Source organism: Hypanus sabinus (assembly GCF_030144855.1).
Source record: "Hypanus sabinus isolate sHypSab1 chromosome Y unlocalized genomic scaffold, sHypSab1.hap1 SUPER_Y_unloc_11, whole genome shotgun sequence".
Classification (NCBI taxonomy): Eukaryota; Metazoa; Chordata; class Chondrichthyes; order Myliobatiformes; family Dasyatidae; genus Hypanus; species Hypanus sabinus.
In genome coordinates, this window is record NW_026779012.1 from 89,983 (window position 1) to 109,305 (window position 19,323).

At 43.1% G+C, this 19,323-nt stretch overlaps 1 protein-coding gene across 10 annotated transcripts in view; it reads right to left on the minus strand.

Moving 5' to 3' along the window:
* Positions 1-19,323, minus strand: part of LOC132386011 (ataxin-7-like protein 3) — a 138,569-nt gene that overhangs the window by 65,614 nt on the left and 53,632 nt on the right. For all 10 annotated transcript variants that reach the window (XR_009509393.1, XM_059958272.1, XM_059958274.1 and 7 more), the window contains 4 exons: positions 7,377-7,474; positions 7,146-7,168; positions 6,988-7,033; positions 2,887-2,918 (listed from right to left, as the gene is read on the minus strand). Coding sequence is in view for 9 of the 10 variants with exons in the window: in XM_059958272.1 (XP_059814255.1) it covers positions 2,887-2,918; positions 6,988-7,033; positions 7,146-7,168; positions 7,377-7,474 (199 nt within the window). In the remaining variant the exon portion in view is untranslated. The remainder of the gene's footprint in view (positions 1-2,886; positions 2,919-6,987; positions 7,034-7,145; positions 7,169-7,376; positions 7,475-19,323) is intronic.

Genomic DNA, 19,323 nt, shown 5'->3' on the forward strand with positions numbered 1-19,323 from the left:
AGGCCTGATATTATTCTCACAAATGAACCTGTTGTAAAAAAAAGATCACTCCCTACTTGTACATAGTTCTTCCCTTTTGCTTGTTTTTTCTTTCCACTCTTTTCTATAAGCGTAAACCTCAGATAAATAATTTGTGGAGATTTGTGATATATATATGTATGATGATGAACGTCAATAAAAAAATAAATTACAAACAAAAAAGTAAGTTGGACAGAGTAGATGTGGAAAGGCTGTTTCCCTTAGTGGGTGAGTCCAGGATAAGAAGCCACAGACTTAGAAATAGAAGGTACCAATTTAAAACAGAGAGGAGGAGAAATCTTTTTAGCCAGACGGTTGTGGATTTATGGAAGTCTTTGCCACATACAGCTGTGGAGGCCCGATTGTTGAGGGTGTTTAAGGAGGAGATTGATACGTATTTAATAAGTCAGGGTATCAAGCGAAAAATGGAAAAAGCCAAAAATTGGAACTAGATGGGAGAATAGTTTAGCTCATGGTGGAGTGGCAGAGCAGACTTGATGGGCCAATGGCCTACTTCTGCTCCTTTGTCTTGTGATCTTGTGAGCCACAGGGCTAAACTCTATCTCAGAGGATCGCAGCCACTGTTGCTTCCTCTAGGTAGGCTGTTGCTCCCAACAGGAGTACTTACCGTGAAGGGGTACAGCCACGGGTGTATAGCTCTCTAACCTCTGATTCCTATCCTTCCCTCTCCTGACTGTTACCCACACATCTGTCTCCCAAGGCCCCGGTGTGACTACCTGCCTACAGCTCCTCTCTATCCCCTCCTCATTTTCCCTGACCAGACGAAGGTCATCGAGCTGCACCTCCAGTTCCCTAACACGGTCCCTCAGGAGCAGCAGCTCAACACACCTGGTGCTGATGTGGCCATCCAGGAGGCTGGGAGTCTCCCCGACATTCCACATCTGACACTGAGCACAAAACACCGGCTCCGTCAACCTCCTCTTAAGAATGTTTTGAGTTACTTAATTGGATTATTATGAAGAAGAGTTTTTAAAAATAGTAATCGATATATTAAAAAGACAATCATATTGGGCCCAATAAAGGTTCATTCTCTAGTTTCTTCCCATATCCCAAAGATCTGGTTGATGTTAATTGGTCACTACAAATTTCTCTACTGATTGGGTGACTGATAGATTCTGGATAAATCTGATGGAATCATGGGTATAGTAAACCAGGACTAATGTAAATGGCTGTTTAGTGGTCAGTGCAGACAAGGTATGTGAATGCTTTGTGACTACATTGATTCTGATCCAAGTCATGGTGGGTCTGTCATCTCAAGGTCACCTACCAACAAGAAAAACATTGAAAAGATTAGAAGAGTACAGAGAAAATTTACAAAGATGTTCTAGAATAACAGTTTGGAATAGACTAAATGGGTCAAAGAGCTTATTTCTCTGTTATAATGCTCTATGGCTCTAATGCACACAGTCCAGAAAAGGGTTCAAGGATTTCAGGACAGAAGTGTGTAAGTGGGACTAGGTTAAATGGGGATTTTGGTTAGTATAAATGAGTTGGATCAAAGGGTCTATTTCAAGACCTTATTGCTCTATGCATATGGTAGGCCGAAATCAACTGCTGAAGTGATATCATGGGGGCTGTAAATTGATTCCAACAGTCAAATTCAAATAAAAAGTCACCAAAGCCAAAATGTAACCCATCCAATTTCCCTCCATGAACCCTCTGATCTATAGAGCTCCTTCAGTGTTTGTTCTCTCTCTCCAGATTCCACTTCTTGTGTTAAATATGACCTTAGCTGAGGAGTTTTCTTCTGGGTACCCATTAACCATTTTTACCATGATCCATAATGCCAGATTTCTATATAATTGTATCTGATCAATCAGCAGTTCACATTCCTTGTATATCCTATATACTCCCAAATAAGAAACTCTTTTCCAAAACCTGTCAGAGTAGGAGATTACTAGTGAATTAGGGAAATGACTTAAGGTAGTAGGTTAATTGGTCATTGTAAATTGTCCCGTGATTAGGCTAGGTTAAATTGGGGGTTGCTGGGTGGCACGGTTCAAAGGGGTCTGAAGGACGCATCCCATGAAGCATCTAATGAATAAATAAATATATTTCAAAGCATCCTTGAAATCTTGCTTACTGTTACTTTGGAATCTTTGACCTCTGACAGCTCCAAAGAAACTCGTCTTCAGTCTGACACTGAGAAGTTGCCTGGTCTCATAACCACTGTGTAACCAATTGTGTTAGCCAATGATATCAACAACCGGCTGAATTGGCTGAAGATTATTTTATACTGACATTAACCATGGGTAGAAAGAGAGAATAGTTCTACCATTGATTGCATAACATGGTCCAAATGACCCAGCTTCAACTCTGGCATTCTTGTGGTAGGTCCAGCCGATGACCTTAATGCTTGTTATCTAAGGAATTGCTCATCACTATTCGGACAGAATGACAGGAACACAGAGCTTCAATCAATTCAATTAGTTACCGGATTATTTAGTTCTGTACTTCATTTTACTACAGATATCAAAATGGCAGAATGAGGGATGAGGTTTTAGAGGTATAGAAGGTCCATATGAGGACTAGTATACCCAGTTCACTGCAGCTATAATGAATATAATCAAAACACCTCAATAACTCATGCCAACATCCGGCAAGCAGACGGTCTTAAAGCAACATTAAACATCAAAATATGCAGCCTTGTCCTCCATAAGCAGTTCTAAACACTTATTGGGTAGCTATTTTAGTAACATTATGATTGAATACTGATTGAAATATTAATGCATGAAAACAGAACATTGGCAGAATTTTATATTGACATGCAAGTCATAAGAGTATTTCTCCTACATATTTAAATCAAATATTTATATTTTGCAAGAAAATCTGAAGCATGGTTTTTACCTTAATTGGATCACAGTTTCCACTGAACTCTCCTGCAAAAAGACAACAAAGCTAATGGAATCAAATTGGTTAATGCATTTCAAGATTTTATTGTGATGGCCAAGGAACGTTTAATACTGTTCAGAAAATATTCATGAAGTATTTTGAAATAAAAATGCTTCTCATCTTTTTATCTTCTCCTTGATTTCCAGTAGTATCAGCAATCATTCAGTATATTTCCATGATGCCAAATATGTAGACTACAGAGTGAATGTTATAAGCTTACACACGGTGGCAGAACAGGATCTCGCTATTACATGCACAGGCACATACAAAAAATAGAACCAGGAAACACAGGTGGGAAAGAAAGTCCTATTTTTCCATCAAGCTAATGATTCAACATTCCTGCCACTTTACTGAGATCAAACTACAGGGCATAAACTGTCGTGGATAAAAACTACTTGAATGATTTTTTAAAATTTGTGAAAATGGTAACTTCTCATGAATATGAATAACAGTACCACATTCCAATTAATTTACCTAATAAGTTATCAAGGTACATGCTGCATTGCTGCAATGGTACTATTGTATCATATTGCTATCACCATCTGAGATACTAGTGAGGATATCAAGAATCCAGTTACAAAAGGAGGTACAGAGGCCCAGGAGGTTAGGTTGTTTAATACTGAGGGTATAATAGTGGGAAATAGTGAACAGTAATCAATAACCAACAGGCTGGCACAGGTACTAATATTGTCCCAGTGATCCAAGGTTACCTTATTCATGTATTAATTTAGCGATTTTAATGAAAGCTGTGATAAAAACACAATAGGCTAAATGGTGTTCAGTCTTACCTTAGCAATTCTATCATTCCATTAGCATTTTATGCATTGACCTCTTGGTTCAGAAATCCTTACCACCAATCAGCACTATCCCACTGTCTGATGAAGGATCAGTGATCTGAAACATTAACTCCCCTTCTTTTACCACAGCTGCTGCCAATTCTGACAGGTATTTCCAGAACTTTCTATTTCACCATGCCAAGTCACTCTGACTAAATTCAGTGCATGGTATTGGCAAACATCTGCTTTGAAAATTAAAGCATTTGTTGATAAGTGTTGTAAATCTGGGAGTTGGTTCATTATGTCAATAGATAATATTGAAAATTGATAAAAATTGGTATTAGTTATTTGAATGTATTTAAACCAAGGTTCTCTCTAATCAATAAACATCATTACATTTGTAAGTACCACCTGTTAATCTTATCTCTTTATTGTTTCTGGCTGCTCACCTGCAAATGGGTATTCATTGTATAAATCAAAAGGAATCAAACAATAACTTGGGACACTTTCAGAAGGTTTTTGACGAGGTGCCACACATGAGGCTGCCTACCAAGTTGAGAGCCCATAGTACTACAGAAAAGTTACTAACATGGTTAGCGCATTGGCTGAGTGGTAGGAGGAAGCAAGTGGTTGGCTGCCAGTGGTGTTCCGGAGAAGTTGGTGTTGGGACCACTTCTTTTTATGCTGGATTTCAATGATTTAGATGATGGAATAGATGTCTTTGTTGCCAGGCTTGCAGATGATTAGGATTGGTTGAGGAAACAGATAGGCTGCATAAGGACTTAGACAAATTAGGAGAATGGGCAAGAAAGTGGCAAATGAAATAAAGTGTTGGAAAATACATGGTCATGCACTTAAGTAGTAGAAATAAATGTGCAGACTATTTTCTAAATGCGGAGAAGTCCAAAAATCAGATGCAAAGGGACTTGAGAGTCCTTGGCAGAACACCCTAAAGGTTAACTTGCAGGTAGAGTTGGTGGTGAGGAAGGCAGAAGTAACATTTGCATTCATTTCAACAAGTCTAGAACAGGGTTGTAATACTGAGGTTTTATTAGGCTCTGGTGAGCCTCACCTTGAGTACTGTGAACAGGTTTAGCTTCCTCATTTAAGGCAAGGTGCTGGCATTGGAGAGGGTTCAGAGGAGGATCACAGGATGATTCTGGGAATGAAAGTGTTACCATACAATGAACGTTTGACGGTTCTGGGTCTGTACTCACTAGAACTCAGAAGGATGATAGGAGAATCTCGTTTAAACCTTTCAAATGACGACAGAGTAAAAGTGGAAAAGATGTTTTACATGCTGGGGGAGTCTTTGAAAAGAGGGCTCAGTCTCAGGATGGGGGTTGGTGTCCACTTAAAACAAAGATGTTGAGAAATTTCTTCAACCAGAAGTTAGTGAATCTGTGGAATTTGTAACCACAGGCAGTTGTGGAGGACAGATCATTGGGTATATTTACAGAAAGAAGGCAGTGGGGCTGAGAAGGAGAAAAAGTATTAATCATGATTGAATGGCAGAACAGACTTGATGGGCCAAATGGCCTAATTCTGCTCCTATGTCTTATGGTCTTATCGCTCTTTTTATCTGCTAATGCTGAAACCTAAATCTCTGTTTAATTTTAAACTTTCTGAAACTTTGACTGCAGCAATTAAATTCCTAATGTAGACAATGCGTGCTTTAGTCTTCTTTTGTCATAACTTAAATGACGAAAGTAGATTATAAACTTAGTGTGAGTTGATTTGTGCTAATACTGATTTTCATAATGCACAATCGTCACTTACCTTCAATACATTTTAGTGATTAAGTGCAAACAGGGATGTTCTCAACTGGCCACTTCATTGGACATTAAGATTTTGTTTACTGAATACTTCTGTGAGTTTATGGATTTTGGGCTGCTAATGATTAAAATCACCATGAAATTTCTCTACATCGCACATTTTTTGGAATCACCTATGTTTGTTATTTCACTTCAACATTAAAGTCATCTAAAATGTTGGCCACAATATAAGCTGAGAAGTTTTCTATCATGTCCAGACATGCCTGGAAATGCGTTGGGATGCCAGTATGACCCATAACAATTGCCTCTTGTTATGCCTGAAAACAGTTTTCTGAAAACACAACAACAATGCTCACCCTTCGATATCAATTAGCTATGCAGTACATATGAAAGAAAACTATCTAAGTTCAGAAGTCTTGTTGAAACACATACTGTACAGTAACTACAACTGAACATTTGTGGTGATCTAAAAGTAGTAGTGCTGCTACTCGGAAAACTGCTCAGATACACCAAGTATTGTTGTTTCATTTGTGAATGGGACAACTGTGCTAATGAATCTCACTACATTGTGAAGGATTGGCCACTTCATGAGCAGTTAGTTCCAGGGCAGTAAAATGTACCTGTAGACCCAACAAAAATGTTTTTACCTCCTCTTCATATAAAACTGGGGCTTATAAAAGATTTTGTGATAGCTATGAACAAGGTAAGGGATGTTGATATAAGACAGGTGCTTCCCAGAAATACTGATGCGAAGATTAAGGAAACCATTTTTGTTGGTCTTCAAATGAAATAGGGAATTAATGACAGGCAATTCAAAGAACTTCTAGTGAGACTGGAGAAAATCGCATGGAATGCATTCAAGGATGTTGTTGAAAATGTTCTTGGAACTACAGAGCACTAAATGACAGCTGATTCACAACATGCTTCTTCAAACATACAAAACCATTAAGTACAACATATCACTAAAGATTTATTTTCTGAATTCCCATTAAACTCCTTCCCTGCAAATGCTAGTGCTGTAAGTGACAAGCACGGTGCAAGGTTTCCCAACACTCCAGTGATGGAGAAATGAAATCTGGAATCCATCAATGCCTAATGATTACTGTTAGACACATTAGCGAGAATTCTTGGACACTGAGTACGAACAATAATCAACAAAACAATTTTGAAATACTACAAAGCATCAATATTGCTATGAAATAAAATTATATTCAATAGAAGTTAATTTCTTGTTTCTCCAAATCCCTCCATGACACAAGTAGATTGAAATTATATTAGTATTCAGCTTTAAGGAGTTTATCACAACCACAAACTATTTCTGAGGAAGCAGCACATATGAAAAAGTTTGCTGTCCTGTCCATTGTTTTTGGTGCATATAATTGTAAAATTCCTCTGTGAAGATGTGAAATATAGAGGCTACCATAAAAGATGTAATTCTAAGAGGAAAATACATTGTATTAGCAACCCTGAACATTACAAATATTCCTTAAAATAAACAAGCTTACCATTTTTATGTTTTAGAGATTTGGATCTCCGTGGCGAATTAGGATTCTGAAAGACAGAAGCAGCTCTTTAAAGCAGATACAGCAAATATGTCTTATGCTATCAGGACAATTAACAGGCGCCTTCTCACACTTTTAAGTACAACTTATGTTAGACATACCTTGTCAGATTTTCTCTTCTTTGCTGGATGAAACAGAGAGAAAGAAAGAAAATCTTAGCTGATGCAGCAAAAGGTATTTCTAAAACAAAGCATATTTCATTAATTGAGAATCCACATTAGCTAGAATTAACTAGAGAGTGATGAGACTATAAAAAAAAATCATACCATGCATGCATTACCAAGTATGTGTTACTCTATGATTGAGGTATAATTGGTATTGTTGAAGATTACCTTTTTTCTCGGATCGATATGACCAGTCATTATCATTGATGTCATCATTGTCTTCCTGATCACTTTCAGATTTACCAAGATTGTTACTGCTGGCTATTCTACAATATAAATCAAAAGACACATTAACCTAACCTCTATTATATTAAACTCCTTGGCATAGAACATAAATTTGAAATATATTTTCTGTTGTAATATTAATGAAAGCATTAACTATCATTAAACTATTAAAAATCTCTAACAACTCTAGGATTTCTGCAGGTAGGTGATTTAAACCCAAAATAATAAATTTGCTGCCAGTAAATTTTGAGCCTCCACAACCAACTATTTTACAACAATAAAGTTCAGTAAATTTCAAAAGTTCTTTTGTAATTCTATTAATACATTACTTTGGTGAACAGGTTAAATGAAATACCAAGCCATAATGGTCTATTATCAATCTTCATTACTTTGAATTAAAATTAATTTTGAATGTTTTAAATTTCCTTATGAATATTTCGAAGTTTATTTATTTTTAGACGATTATATTTTAGTTTTTACCATAATCTAATATGAATGTTGAATTTGTATGCTGTATTTGTGAACTATGAACAGCTTTAGTTTTCTGATTTGCTGATACATCTTCAGAATACTGAAGCACATATCTTTCTGGTGGCACAGTAGTTGTTGGGTGCTATGGATGTTTATTAATCAGATGAGTACTTACACTGACATGGAAAAGGGCAAATTTATTCCCAGAAAAATATCTCTTTTGTTGTTTTGGATGGCTTTCATTTCCTGCCCACAAAATGCAGAACCATTTTGTTCACCTTATGTTCTATGGGCCATTTTGTTGACTATTATATGCTCTATTGTTGTTAGAGAGATATACAGTGGCATGCAAAAGTTTGGGCACTCCTGGTCAAAGTTTCTGTTACTGTGTATGGCTAAACAAGTAAAAGATTACCTGACTTCCAAAAGGCATAAAGGTAAAGATGATACATTTCTTTAATATTTTAAGCAAGATTACTTTTTTATTTCCATCTTTTACAGTTTCAAAATAACAAAAATGGAAAAGGGCCCAAAGCAAAAGTTTGGGCACCTTGCATGGTCAGTACTTAGTAACACCGGCTTGGCAAGTATCACAGCTTGTAAATGCTTTCTGTAGCCAGCTCGAGTCTTTCAATTCTTGCCAATTATGTCAGCATACTTCCAGATGCTTTACACTGCAATAGCTGCTAGAGATAATTTTGGACCTCAGGAATAATATCTTGAAGCACTGGAGGAAGATTGAACTTGCAGAGTTGGAATGACAAGCTGAAATGTACTACTTTAGCTGGAAATTCCAAATAGATAAGCTTTAAGAAGATCAGGTTCCAGCTCTGCAGTAGCCTCATTAACCTGAATAGGGATATCCTCTTTATATTTACATTTAAGTTTCATTATTCATTATAGTGTAGCGATGTGCTACACACAACGCTGAAATAATGACACGTAGTCGGTAAGTCGTATCGAGACTAGTTTATTCAGACTTCGCGGCGCTGGCATTTAATCCCTAGCGCCCGCACTCTCCGGGCGGAAATTACATCAGAGGTACATTACCAAAGCCTCCTCCCACGCGCTGGCTATTTGTGAGCTGGTTTGCCTGCGCAGAAAGTGGGTCGCCACATAAACCCCACACACAAGAACCGGCGATATACCCCCCAATGTCCTCAGTCTGGATCAGCCTCTGTTTGGGAGGTCTGCCTCTGCGCCGCAGTGCCTGAACCTCGACCAGCTGCGCCAAGTCCACATGGGCTGGTTTGAGTCGGCCCACCTTGAAAACCTCCTTTTTCCCCTCAATGTGCAGAACGTACGTGGACCCGTTGTTGTTGATCACCTTGATTGGCCCCTTGTACGGCTGCTGTAACGGTGCCCGGTGTCCGCCCCTTCATACAAACACAAACTTACAGTTCTGTAGGTCTTTGAGTACATGGGTTGGGGTCAGTCCGTGCTGTGAAGTCGGTCCGGGGGCCAGGTCACAGAGCCTCTCGCGTAGTCTGTCCAGGACTGCTGCAGGTTCTTCCTCGTGCCCCCTTGGGGCTGGTATGAACTCTCCTGGGACTGCCAGGGATGCGTCGTATACCAACTCGGCTGTCGAGGCATGCAGATCCTCTTTGGGCGCCGTGCAAATTCCAAGCAGGACCCAGGGAAGCTCGTCCACCCAGTTAGGTCTTCTCAGGCAGGCCATGGGAGCCAACTTCAAGTGACAGTGGAAGCGTTCCACTAATCCATTCGACTGTGGGTGGTAGGCAGTTGTGTGGTGCAGCTGAGTTCCCAACAGGCTGGCCACAGCTGACCACAGGCTGGAGGTGAACTGGGTGCCTCTTTTGGAGGTAATGTGGGCTGTAACCCAAAGCGTGCTACCCAGGTTGTGATCAGTGCTCGGGCGCAGGAATCGGCAGATGTGTCGGTGAGCCGAACTGCCTCTGGCCACCTCGTGAACCGGTCTACCATAGTTAGGAGGTACCGCGCTCCTCAGGACACTGGTAGGGGGCCCACGATATCCACATGAATGTGGTCGAACCTCCGGTGGGTGGGCATGATACTACACATGGTACGGGCTGCTGAGGGAAGGAAACGGTGGTAGAAGTTCACCATACTGTTACAAATGTGGAGCAACTCTGAGGGGCCAAAGGGTGCAAAGTCGTCCCCTCCTTTTTGAGAATCGCAAGATCGCTATTAATTCGGGTCTGGGACCCAGGAAATGAGAGAGATACACGTCAATAATGAGAGAGCGAGACGCAGGATCACAGCAAAGGCAGTTGTTATAGACAACGCAGAACACACAAGGTAGGGGAATGTCTCCTTACAAATGCGGAATGGAACCACTGATTACTGCTTTTGTCTCTTGGAGAAGGAATTGTGTATTGAGTACTGTTCTATTCATTGAAACCCCTCAGGGGACAACCAGAGTGGTCTGGTTGAGGGATTGCATCATCCCAACCTGACTGACATCTGAGACCCCATGAATGAGGATAAAAGAGGGTCTGGGGAACAACCCTCAGATACACCAGGAGAAATGCTAGAAAACCAGTGACAGTGTTTTATAGCAAAGCTGGTGAGAGCTCGTGTGCGTCCTCCCTTGCCTGGGTGGCGGGCTCATCAGGGAAGAACGGTTTAGCTAAAGGAGAGGTCATACTTGAACGGCCAAAACAACTAGACACCGACGGATCGAAATCATAAAGAAAGGTTGGCAAAACACTTAGCAGTAACTGTTCCTATTCTTCTATCTCTCTCTCTCTCTCTCTCTCTCTCTCTCCAACAATTGCAACACAGCGACAAACAAACGACGGCAGCCTGTGTGAACTGAAGCGAACTTTATATTTCCATTGGACAATTCATTATCCCCTAGACAACGATAGAGCTTATTTCTTATTGATTATTAAACCCTCACTTTTAGGTTTAGTATTGACGAAGTATATTATCTGTATATTTGTATTGATATTATTTTTGTGTATTTTTATTAATACTGTTAAAAATAGTACCATCAGACTTCAATGGACGTCTCTATCTTTGCTGGTAAGATACCCAGTTACGGGGTTCGTAACAACTTGGGGCCTCGTCTCGAGATTTGTACCAAATTGGAGGGCCAGTAAATCGGGCTTTTAAGTCCAAACTTGGATCTGGTTGCACGGATATCCAGACGGGAAACCAGCAAAGATGGACATAGATGAATTTATAAAGCACCTGACACCGGAGGCGCTAGAGGCGGCCACAAAGTCAGACTTGGTAAATATAGCGAAAGGACTAAAGCTCACAGAGGTGAGGTCGTCAATGAAAAAGCGAAAAGTGAGGAGGGCCATAACTCAGTATTATATTGTGAAGAATGTGTTTTCTGCTGAGGTATTGGAAAATATCCCTGAAAAGGTACCAGCTAGTGGGACGGCTCAGTTAGAGTTGGAGAAATTGAGGCTGGACGCGGAACAGAGGAAAAGGGAGTATGAGCTCCAGCTAAAGGAGTTAGAGGTGAAGAGGGAGCATGAAATTAGGTTAAAACAGCTGGAAGCAGCTGAAAAGGGAGAAGGAAATAGCTGAAAAGGAGAGGGAGTATGAGGAGAAGGAGAAACAGAGGAAACATGAGCCGGACATGGAGACGTTCAGGCAAGAGCAAAGAGCTCAAGGGCCAGACCGAGAGGAGAGATTTAATGTTAGTAGGGAGTTTAGGTTAGTACCTCCATTCGAGGAGACGGATGTTGATAGTTATTTCTTGCATTTTGAAAAGGTGGCAGTGAGTCAGAAGTGGCCAAGAGATCAGTGGGTGGCGTTGTTACAAAGTGTGTTAAAAGGGAAGGCACAACAGGCATATGCGGCGTTGTCCATGGAGGAGGAGGAGTCTGGGAATTACGAAGTAAAATAGGCCATTCTTCAGACCTATGAATTGGTACCTGAAGCCAAAAGACAAAAGTTCAGAAATTTAAAGGAAGGGTGGAATCAGACGTATGCAGAGTTTGCCTATGAGAAGGATGTGCTCTTGAATCGTTGGTGTGCAGCAGAAATGGTGGAAGATTTTCAGCATTTAAGGGAGTTAATTCTGATTGAAAAATTTAAAGGTTGTGTTTCAGATGATATCCGGATGTATTTGAATGAGAACCCGAATAAGTCCACCTCCGAATTTGCCAGGTTCGCAGATGAATATGCCCTAACCCACAAGACAAAGTTTTCCTCAAATTAAAGTTATCAGAAAGACCGTTGGAACGGTAGAGAAAGCCCGTTGGCTGAGGTAGAAATTCAGACGGGAGCTAGTGGTAAGATTGAGGAGGAGGAAAGGCAAGACAGCAGGAGAGGTCCTGGCTTGACCTGTTTTAATTGATGAAAGGTGGGTCATATTGCATCTAAGTGCTTTGCTCCGAGGAAGGAGACAGGAAAAGGGAAAGCAGCAGTCCCTACAGCATGTATTGTGTGATCAGTAAATCGATGAGAAAGCCCCAGGTAGATAGAATACGAGAGGGGCTGAGAAATTTATTTCAGAAGGGACCATGTCTGTGAAAGAGGGAGAAACACCAGTACCAGTGCGGATCTGGAGAGACTCTGGAGCTGAGCTGTCATTGATTCTCAGTACGGTACTAGATTTTGGTCCCGAGACTGGAGAGGTAGCTTTGAGAGGCATAGGAAAAGGGACAGAAGCTGTGCCTTTGCATAGGATCATTATAAATTGTGAGCTGGTATCTGGACCAGTTGAAATAGGGGTACGATCAGAATTTCCGAGAACTGACGTAGACATCCTTCTGGGTAACAATTTAGCTGGTGGTGAAGTTTGGTTGGCCATGGAGCTGACGAGCCAGCCTGTAAGTGTTGAGGGCCCTAGATTCCAAGATCTATCCCACATGCGCGACCACTCGCTGCATGTCGAGAAAGGCAGCTGAGAACGAGACCAGTTTAAATCAGTCCAGTGTTGATTTGACTGAGACGCTTTTACCGACCCTGTACCAAGAGGGGTTAGAGGGTGGTAAAACAGAGAATAGGGAGGTTAAAGAGAGTAAAGGAGAGGAGGTAGACCTACCCTTAGCCAGGAGAAATTTGTAGAGGCACAGAGTAAAAATGAGAAACAGATAAGGCTGTTAGAAAGTCCAGGGTTGGACATGGATGATCTGTCGGGCTTGACAGAACTGTTTGAAGAAGTTGAAAATTTTAAAGGTGTTCCCGATAATGAAATGAGGGCAGTCCTCAATGAAAAGGATGCCGTTACGTTGAAGAAATTTGCTGGGGTGGCAGATGAGGTTGTTTCAGCCCGCAGGGTTGAGTTTACTCCGGAAGGGAGTTGCCCAGAGAGTAACTGGGAGGATCAGGGGAACTTAGAATTTGAAAAGGGGATGGGTATTGAAAGCCTGGAAGAGGCAGATGTCCCTTTTGAGGGTGTTCAAGATGTGGATGCACGTGGTACTGAACCTAGTAATGAAACTCAGGAAACTGAGGTATCTGATTTAGTTGAAAAGGAACACAGTCCTTTCGGGTCAGATGGACTTGGTTCAGTGAAGAAAGGGTTAACCTTGGTACTAGTAGGAAGTGAGAATTCCCAGTTGTTTGTGTTCGAAGGTGTGTTAGAAGTTAGTGAGGAGATAAAAGGTGGTGATGTGGGTATTATTATTGAAGGGAAAGGGAAAAATGTAGTTCCTAAATTGAATGAAGAAAATTTAAGGTCAGGATTGGTGTCAGAAGCTGTAACCAGGCTGAAGGGACAATGGCTTGTTAACACGGTACCTGTGAATCAATTACAGGTTGATTTGGAATGTAAAGGTGCCTCACATGCTGTTGTTATTCAAGAGAGTGCTGTGAAGAGGCAGAATTTGAAATGCTGTTTGGACAAAGAGGGGTCGCTTACAGATATTAAACTGAAAACCAATAGAATGAAGGGTCCTGAAGATAAAACTAACAACTTGCTTAAAAATAAAGAATTGTGTGGGAATTCGGAAAATGGGCTAAGTTTGGAAAACATTGTTGATAAAATAACTCCTATGAAAGGAGCATGCAAAAACCTGGTATACAAGCTAACCACATGGGAGTTAACTAGAAAAGGGGTACGGGTTGACGGGATGCCACTTTAAATAACAGGATCCGGTTTTAAGGGATTTCGACAAAGCATGTAAATAATAAAGACAACCCCATGGAAGATTGACTGTTAAGTTTGAAAGTAAAAAAAAGATTAGTATTTGCATGAACTTTTGTAATATACACGTAAGCTAAGATCACAACTCTTTAGTTTTGTTTTGCTGAAGAAAAGGAATAAAAATAGGTGGTTATTAAATTGGAGTCTAATGCTACAAGAATTTATTAAGGTACAAGATATTAAGATATTAAAGGAAGTGACAATATAATCGCTAACTGTTTAGATGCTGGATTGAATGTTTAACTGTATTACTCTGTAGTGAAAAAAAACTCTTTTGTATTGTGTTAGATTCTGAAATCCTGTAAGACTCTGTATTAATTAATTTTTACCTGTGGCAAAAATCCTAGAAGGAAGTGGGTGTTACGAAGGTGCTGCAACTCTGAGGGGCCGAAAGGTACAAAGTTGCCCCCTCCTTTTTGAGAATTGCAAGATCGCTATTATTTCGGGTCTGGGATCCAGGAAATGAGAGGGAGACACGCAGAATACACAAGGTTTGCAATGTGTCCTGGCCTCAGTGAAAACAGATCCACTGCTAACGACCATTGTCTCTTGGAGACAGAATTGTGTATTGAGTACTGTACTATTCATTGAAACCCCAGAGTGGTCTGGTTGAGGGATTGCATTATCCCTGAGGGAACAGGGGAAGTTCCCCTTGGGAACATGGGAAGTAGAGTCTGTGTGGATTGAGCTGAGGAACAGTAAGGGTAAAAAGACCCTAATGGGTGTTGGGTACAGGCCCCCAAACAGTAGCGTGGATATTGGGTACATTGATTAGGGAGTTAACACTGGCATGTGCTAAAGGTAATGCAGTCGTTATGGGAGATTTCAACATGCAGGTGGACTGGGAGAATCAGTTAGGTGCTGGACCCCAGGATAGAGAGTTTGTGGAGTGTCTAAGGGATGTATTTTTGGAACAGCTTGTGCTTGAGCCAACCAGGAACGAGGCTATTTTGGACTTGGTGATGTGTAATGAACAGGAATTGATAAGTGATCTTGAAGTAAAGGAGCCATTAGGAAGTAGTGATCATAACATGATAAGTTTTTATCTACAATTTGAGAGGGATAGGGGCAGATCAGAGGTGTCAGTGTTGCAATTAAATAAAGGAGACTACGGAGCCATGAGGGAAGAGCTGGCCAAAGTTAAATGGGCGGATGCCCTGGCAGGAAAGACAGTGGATCAGCAGTGGCAGATATTCTTGGGCATAATACAAAAGATGCAAATGCAGTTCATTCCAATGAGAAGGAAGGATTCAAAGAGGGGGAAGGGGCCACAGTGGTTGACAAAGGAAGTCAGAGATCGTATAGCATTAAAGAAAAAGAAGTATGACAGGGCTATGAGTGGGAATACAGATGATTGGGAAAGTTTTAAGGAACAGCAGATCTTAACTAAAAAAGCAATACGGAGAGAAAAAATCAGGTATGAGCTCAGTCTAGCCAGGAATATAAAAGGGGATAGCAAAAGCTTTTTTAGCTATGTGAAGAGAAAGAAGATAGTTAAGAACAATGTTGGCCCCTTGAAGAATGAATTGGGAGAAATTGTTATGGGAAACAGGGAAATGGCAACAGAATTTAATGCATACTTTAGATCTGTCTTCACCAGGGAGGACACAAGCAATCTCCCAGACGTATGGATGGGCCAGGGTCATAAGATATCAGAGGAATTGAGACAGATTGACATTAGGAAAGAAACTGTGATGAGTAGACTGGTAGGACTGAAGGCTAATAAATCCCCGGGTCCAGATGGTCTGCATCCGAGGGTTCTAAAAGAGGTGGCTCAGGAAATTGCGATTGCATTGGTAATCATTTTCCAATGTTCTTTAGATTCAGGATCAGTTCCTGAAGATTGGAGAGTGGCTAATGTTGTCCCACTTTTCAAGAAGGGAGGGAAGGAGAAAACAGAGAACTATCGCCCTGTTAGCCTAACGTCAGTCGTGGGGAAGATGCTTGAGTCCATTATTAAGGATGAAATAGTGGCACATCTAGATGGCAGAAATAGGATTAGGCCGAGCCAGCATGGATTTACCAAGGGCAAATCATGCTTGACTAATCTGTTGGAGTTTTTTGAGGGTGTAACAAGGATGTTAGACGAGGGTAAGCCAGTAGATGTTGTGTACCTAGATTTTCAGAAGGCATTCGATAAGGTGCCACATAGGAGATTGGTGAGTAAAATCAGAACTCATGGCATTGGGGGCAGGGTTTCAACATGGATAGAAAACTGGTTGGCAGATAGAAAGCAAAGGGTAGCAGTGAATGGGTGTTTCTCAGACTGGCTGGAGGTGACTAGTGGGGTACACAGGGCTCTGTATTGGGACCACAGCTCCTTACGATTTATGTCAATGATTTAGATGAGGGCATTGAAAACTATATCAGCGGTACAGACTCGAGGGGCCGAATGGTCTACTTCTGCACCTATTGTCTATTGTCTATCCCAACCTGACTGACATCTGAGACCCCGTGAGTGAGGATAAAAGAGGGTCTGGGGAACAACCCCTTTAGATGCACCAGGAGAAACACTAAAAATCCAGTGACAACGTTTTATAGCAAAAGCCGTGGGGGCTTGTATGCGTCCTCCCTTGCCTAGGTGGCGGGCTCATCACGGAAGAACGGTTTAGCTAAAGGAGAGGTCACAATTGAACGGCCACGACAAGACACCTGACGGATCAGAATCATAAAGGAAAGCCGGCAAATTTTTCTCCAAATCTCTCTCTCTCTCCAATTGCAACACAGCAGTCCCCAACTGCTGCAGCCTGTATGAACTGAACGAACTATATATTTCCATCAGACAATACATTATCCCCTAGACAACGATAGAGTTTATTTCTTATTATTATTATACCCGCACTTTCAGATTTAGTATTGACGACGTATATTTGTATATTTGCATTGATACTATTAATGTGTATTTTTTCTAATAAATACTGTTAAAAATAGTATCATCAGACTTCAACGGACGTCTCTATCTTTGCTGGTAAGTCACTCAGTTACGCCGTTCGTACACCATCAAATCCCGGTACACCCTGAAGACATCCCCAAAACAGCACTCATCACCCCGTTTAGCCTGTTCCAGTTCCTCTGAATGCCATTCGGCCTGAAGAATGCCGCACAGACGTTCCAGTGGCTATCGATGCGGTGGGACGCAACCTGGACTTCGCATTCATCTATTTGGACAACATCCTTATAGCCAGCAGTTGTCATCAGGAGCAACTGTCCCACCTCCACCATTTCTACTCCTGCCTGAGTGATTTCAGCCTGACGATCAATCCGGCCAAATGCCAGTTCGGTCTCCAAAGACGGGGCAACACCTCTGCCCACCAAGGTAGTCGTGATCTGCCACTTTGCCCGGCCCAACACGGTCAAAGGCCTACAGGAATTCGTTGGTATGGTGAACTCCTACCACCATTTCCTCCCCTCAGCAGCCCGTATCATGCGCCCTTTGTACACCCTGATGTCGGGTAAAGGCAAGGACATTACTTGGGACGAGGAGGCCGCGGCCGCTTTCATTAAAGCCAAGGAAGCCTTGGCAGATGCCGCGATGCTGGTGCACCCCAGAACGGACATTCCGACCACCCTCATGGTGGACGCATCCGACACAGCAGTCAGTGGGGTGCTGGAGCAGCTCATCGAGGGGCGCTGGCAACCCCTGGCGTTCTTCAGCAAGCACCTATGACCACCCGAACTCAAGTACAGTGCTTTCAACCGGGAGCTGTTGGCACTGTATCTGGCAATCCGGCATTTCAGGTACTTCTTAGAAGGCAGGCCATTCACCGCGTTCACGGACCACAAACCGTTGACCTTCGCGTTCACGAAGGTGTCCGATCCCTGGTCAGCTTGCCAGCAGGGACATCTGTCCTACATCTCCGAGTACACGACGGACATCCAGCATGTCTCGGGGAAGGACAACGTCGTAGCAGACGCACTCTCAAGACCAGCTGTCCAGGCCCTGTCCCTGGGGGTGGACTATGCAGCACTGGCAGAGGCACAGCAAGCAGATGACGAGATGCCCAGTTACAGGATCACAGTCTCGGGTTTGCAGCTGCAGGACTTTCTCGTAGGCCCAGGTGAGAGGAGCCTCCTGTGCGACGTGGCTACCAGCCAACCTCGCCCCATCGTCCTGGCAGCCTGGAGGCGGCGAGTTTTTGACTCCATACACAGTTTGGTGCACCCATCTATCAGGACAACCGTCCAGCTGGTCTCCAGCAAGTTTGTTTGGCACGGACTCCGCAAACAGGTCAGTGAATGGGCCAAAACGTGCATGCACTGCCAGACGGCCAAGGTGCAGCGGCACACCAAAGCCCTGCTGCAGCAGTTCCACCCCGCCCGCTGGCATTTCGACCACATTCATGTGGTTATCATGGGCCCCCTGCCAGTGTCGCGCAGAGCGTGGCACCTCCTCACTATCGTGGACCGGTTCACAAGGTGGCCAGAGGTGATCCCGCTCACCGACACCACCTCCGAATCTTGCGCCCGGGCACTGATCACCACCTGGGTGTCCCGCTTTGGTGTACCGGCCCACATTACCTCCGACAGAGGCACCCAGTTCACCTCCAGCCTGTGGTCAGCTATGGCCAGCCTGTTGGGAACGCAGCTACACCACACAACTGCCTACCACCCACAGTCGAATGGATTAGTGGAGCGTTTCCACCGTCACCTGAAGTCGGCTCTCATGGCCCGCCTGCGAGAAGCCAACTGGGCAGACGAGCTTCCCTGGGTCCTGCTCGGAATCTGCATGGCGCCCAAAGAGGATCTGCACACCTCGTCGGCCGAGTTGGTGTATGGCTCACCCCTGGTCGTCCCAGGAGAGTTCATACCAGCCCCAAGGGGGCAAGAGGAAGAACCCGCAGCAGTCCTGGGCAGACTACGCGAGAGGCTCGGTAACTTGGCCCCCATACCCACTTCACAGCACGGGCAGAACCCGACCTGTATACCCAAAGACCTGCAGAACTGTAAGTTTGTGTTTGTATGAAGGGGCGGGCATCGGCCACCGCTGCAACGGCCCTACGAGGGGCCGTTTACGGTGCTCCGGAACAACGGGTCCACGTTCGTGCTGGACATTGGGGGGAGACAGGAGGTTTTCATGGTGGACCGACTCAAACCGGCCCATGTGGACCTGGTGCAACCGGTCCAGTTTCTGGCACCGCGGCGCAGAGGCCGACCTCCCAAACAGGGTCCGGCCTGGGCTGTGGACATTGGGGGGTGTAACGCCGGTTCGGGGGGGAGGGGGGTTATGTGGCGACCCACTTCCTAGCGCACTCGAACCAGCTCACAAATAGCCAGCGCGCCGGCACAAAATCCAACCCCAAAAGGGTGCCAAGTCTGCTTCACCAG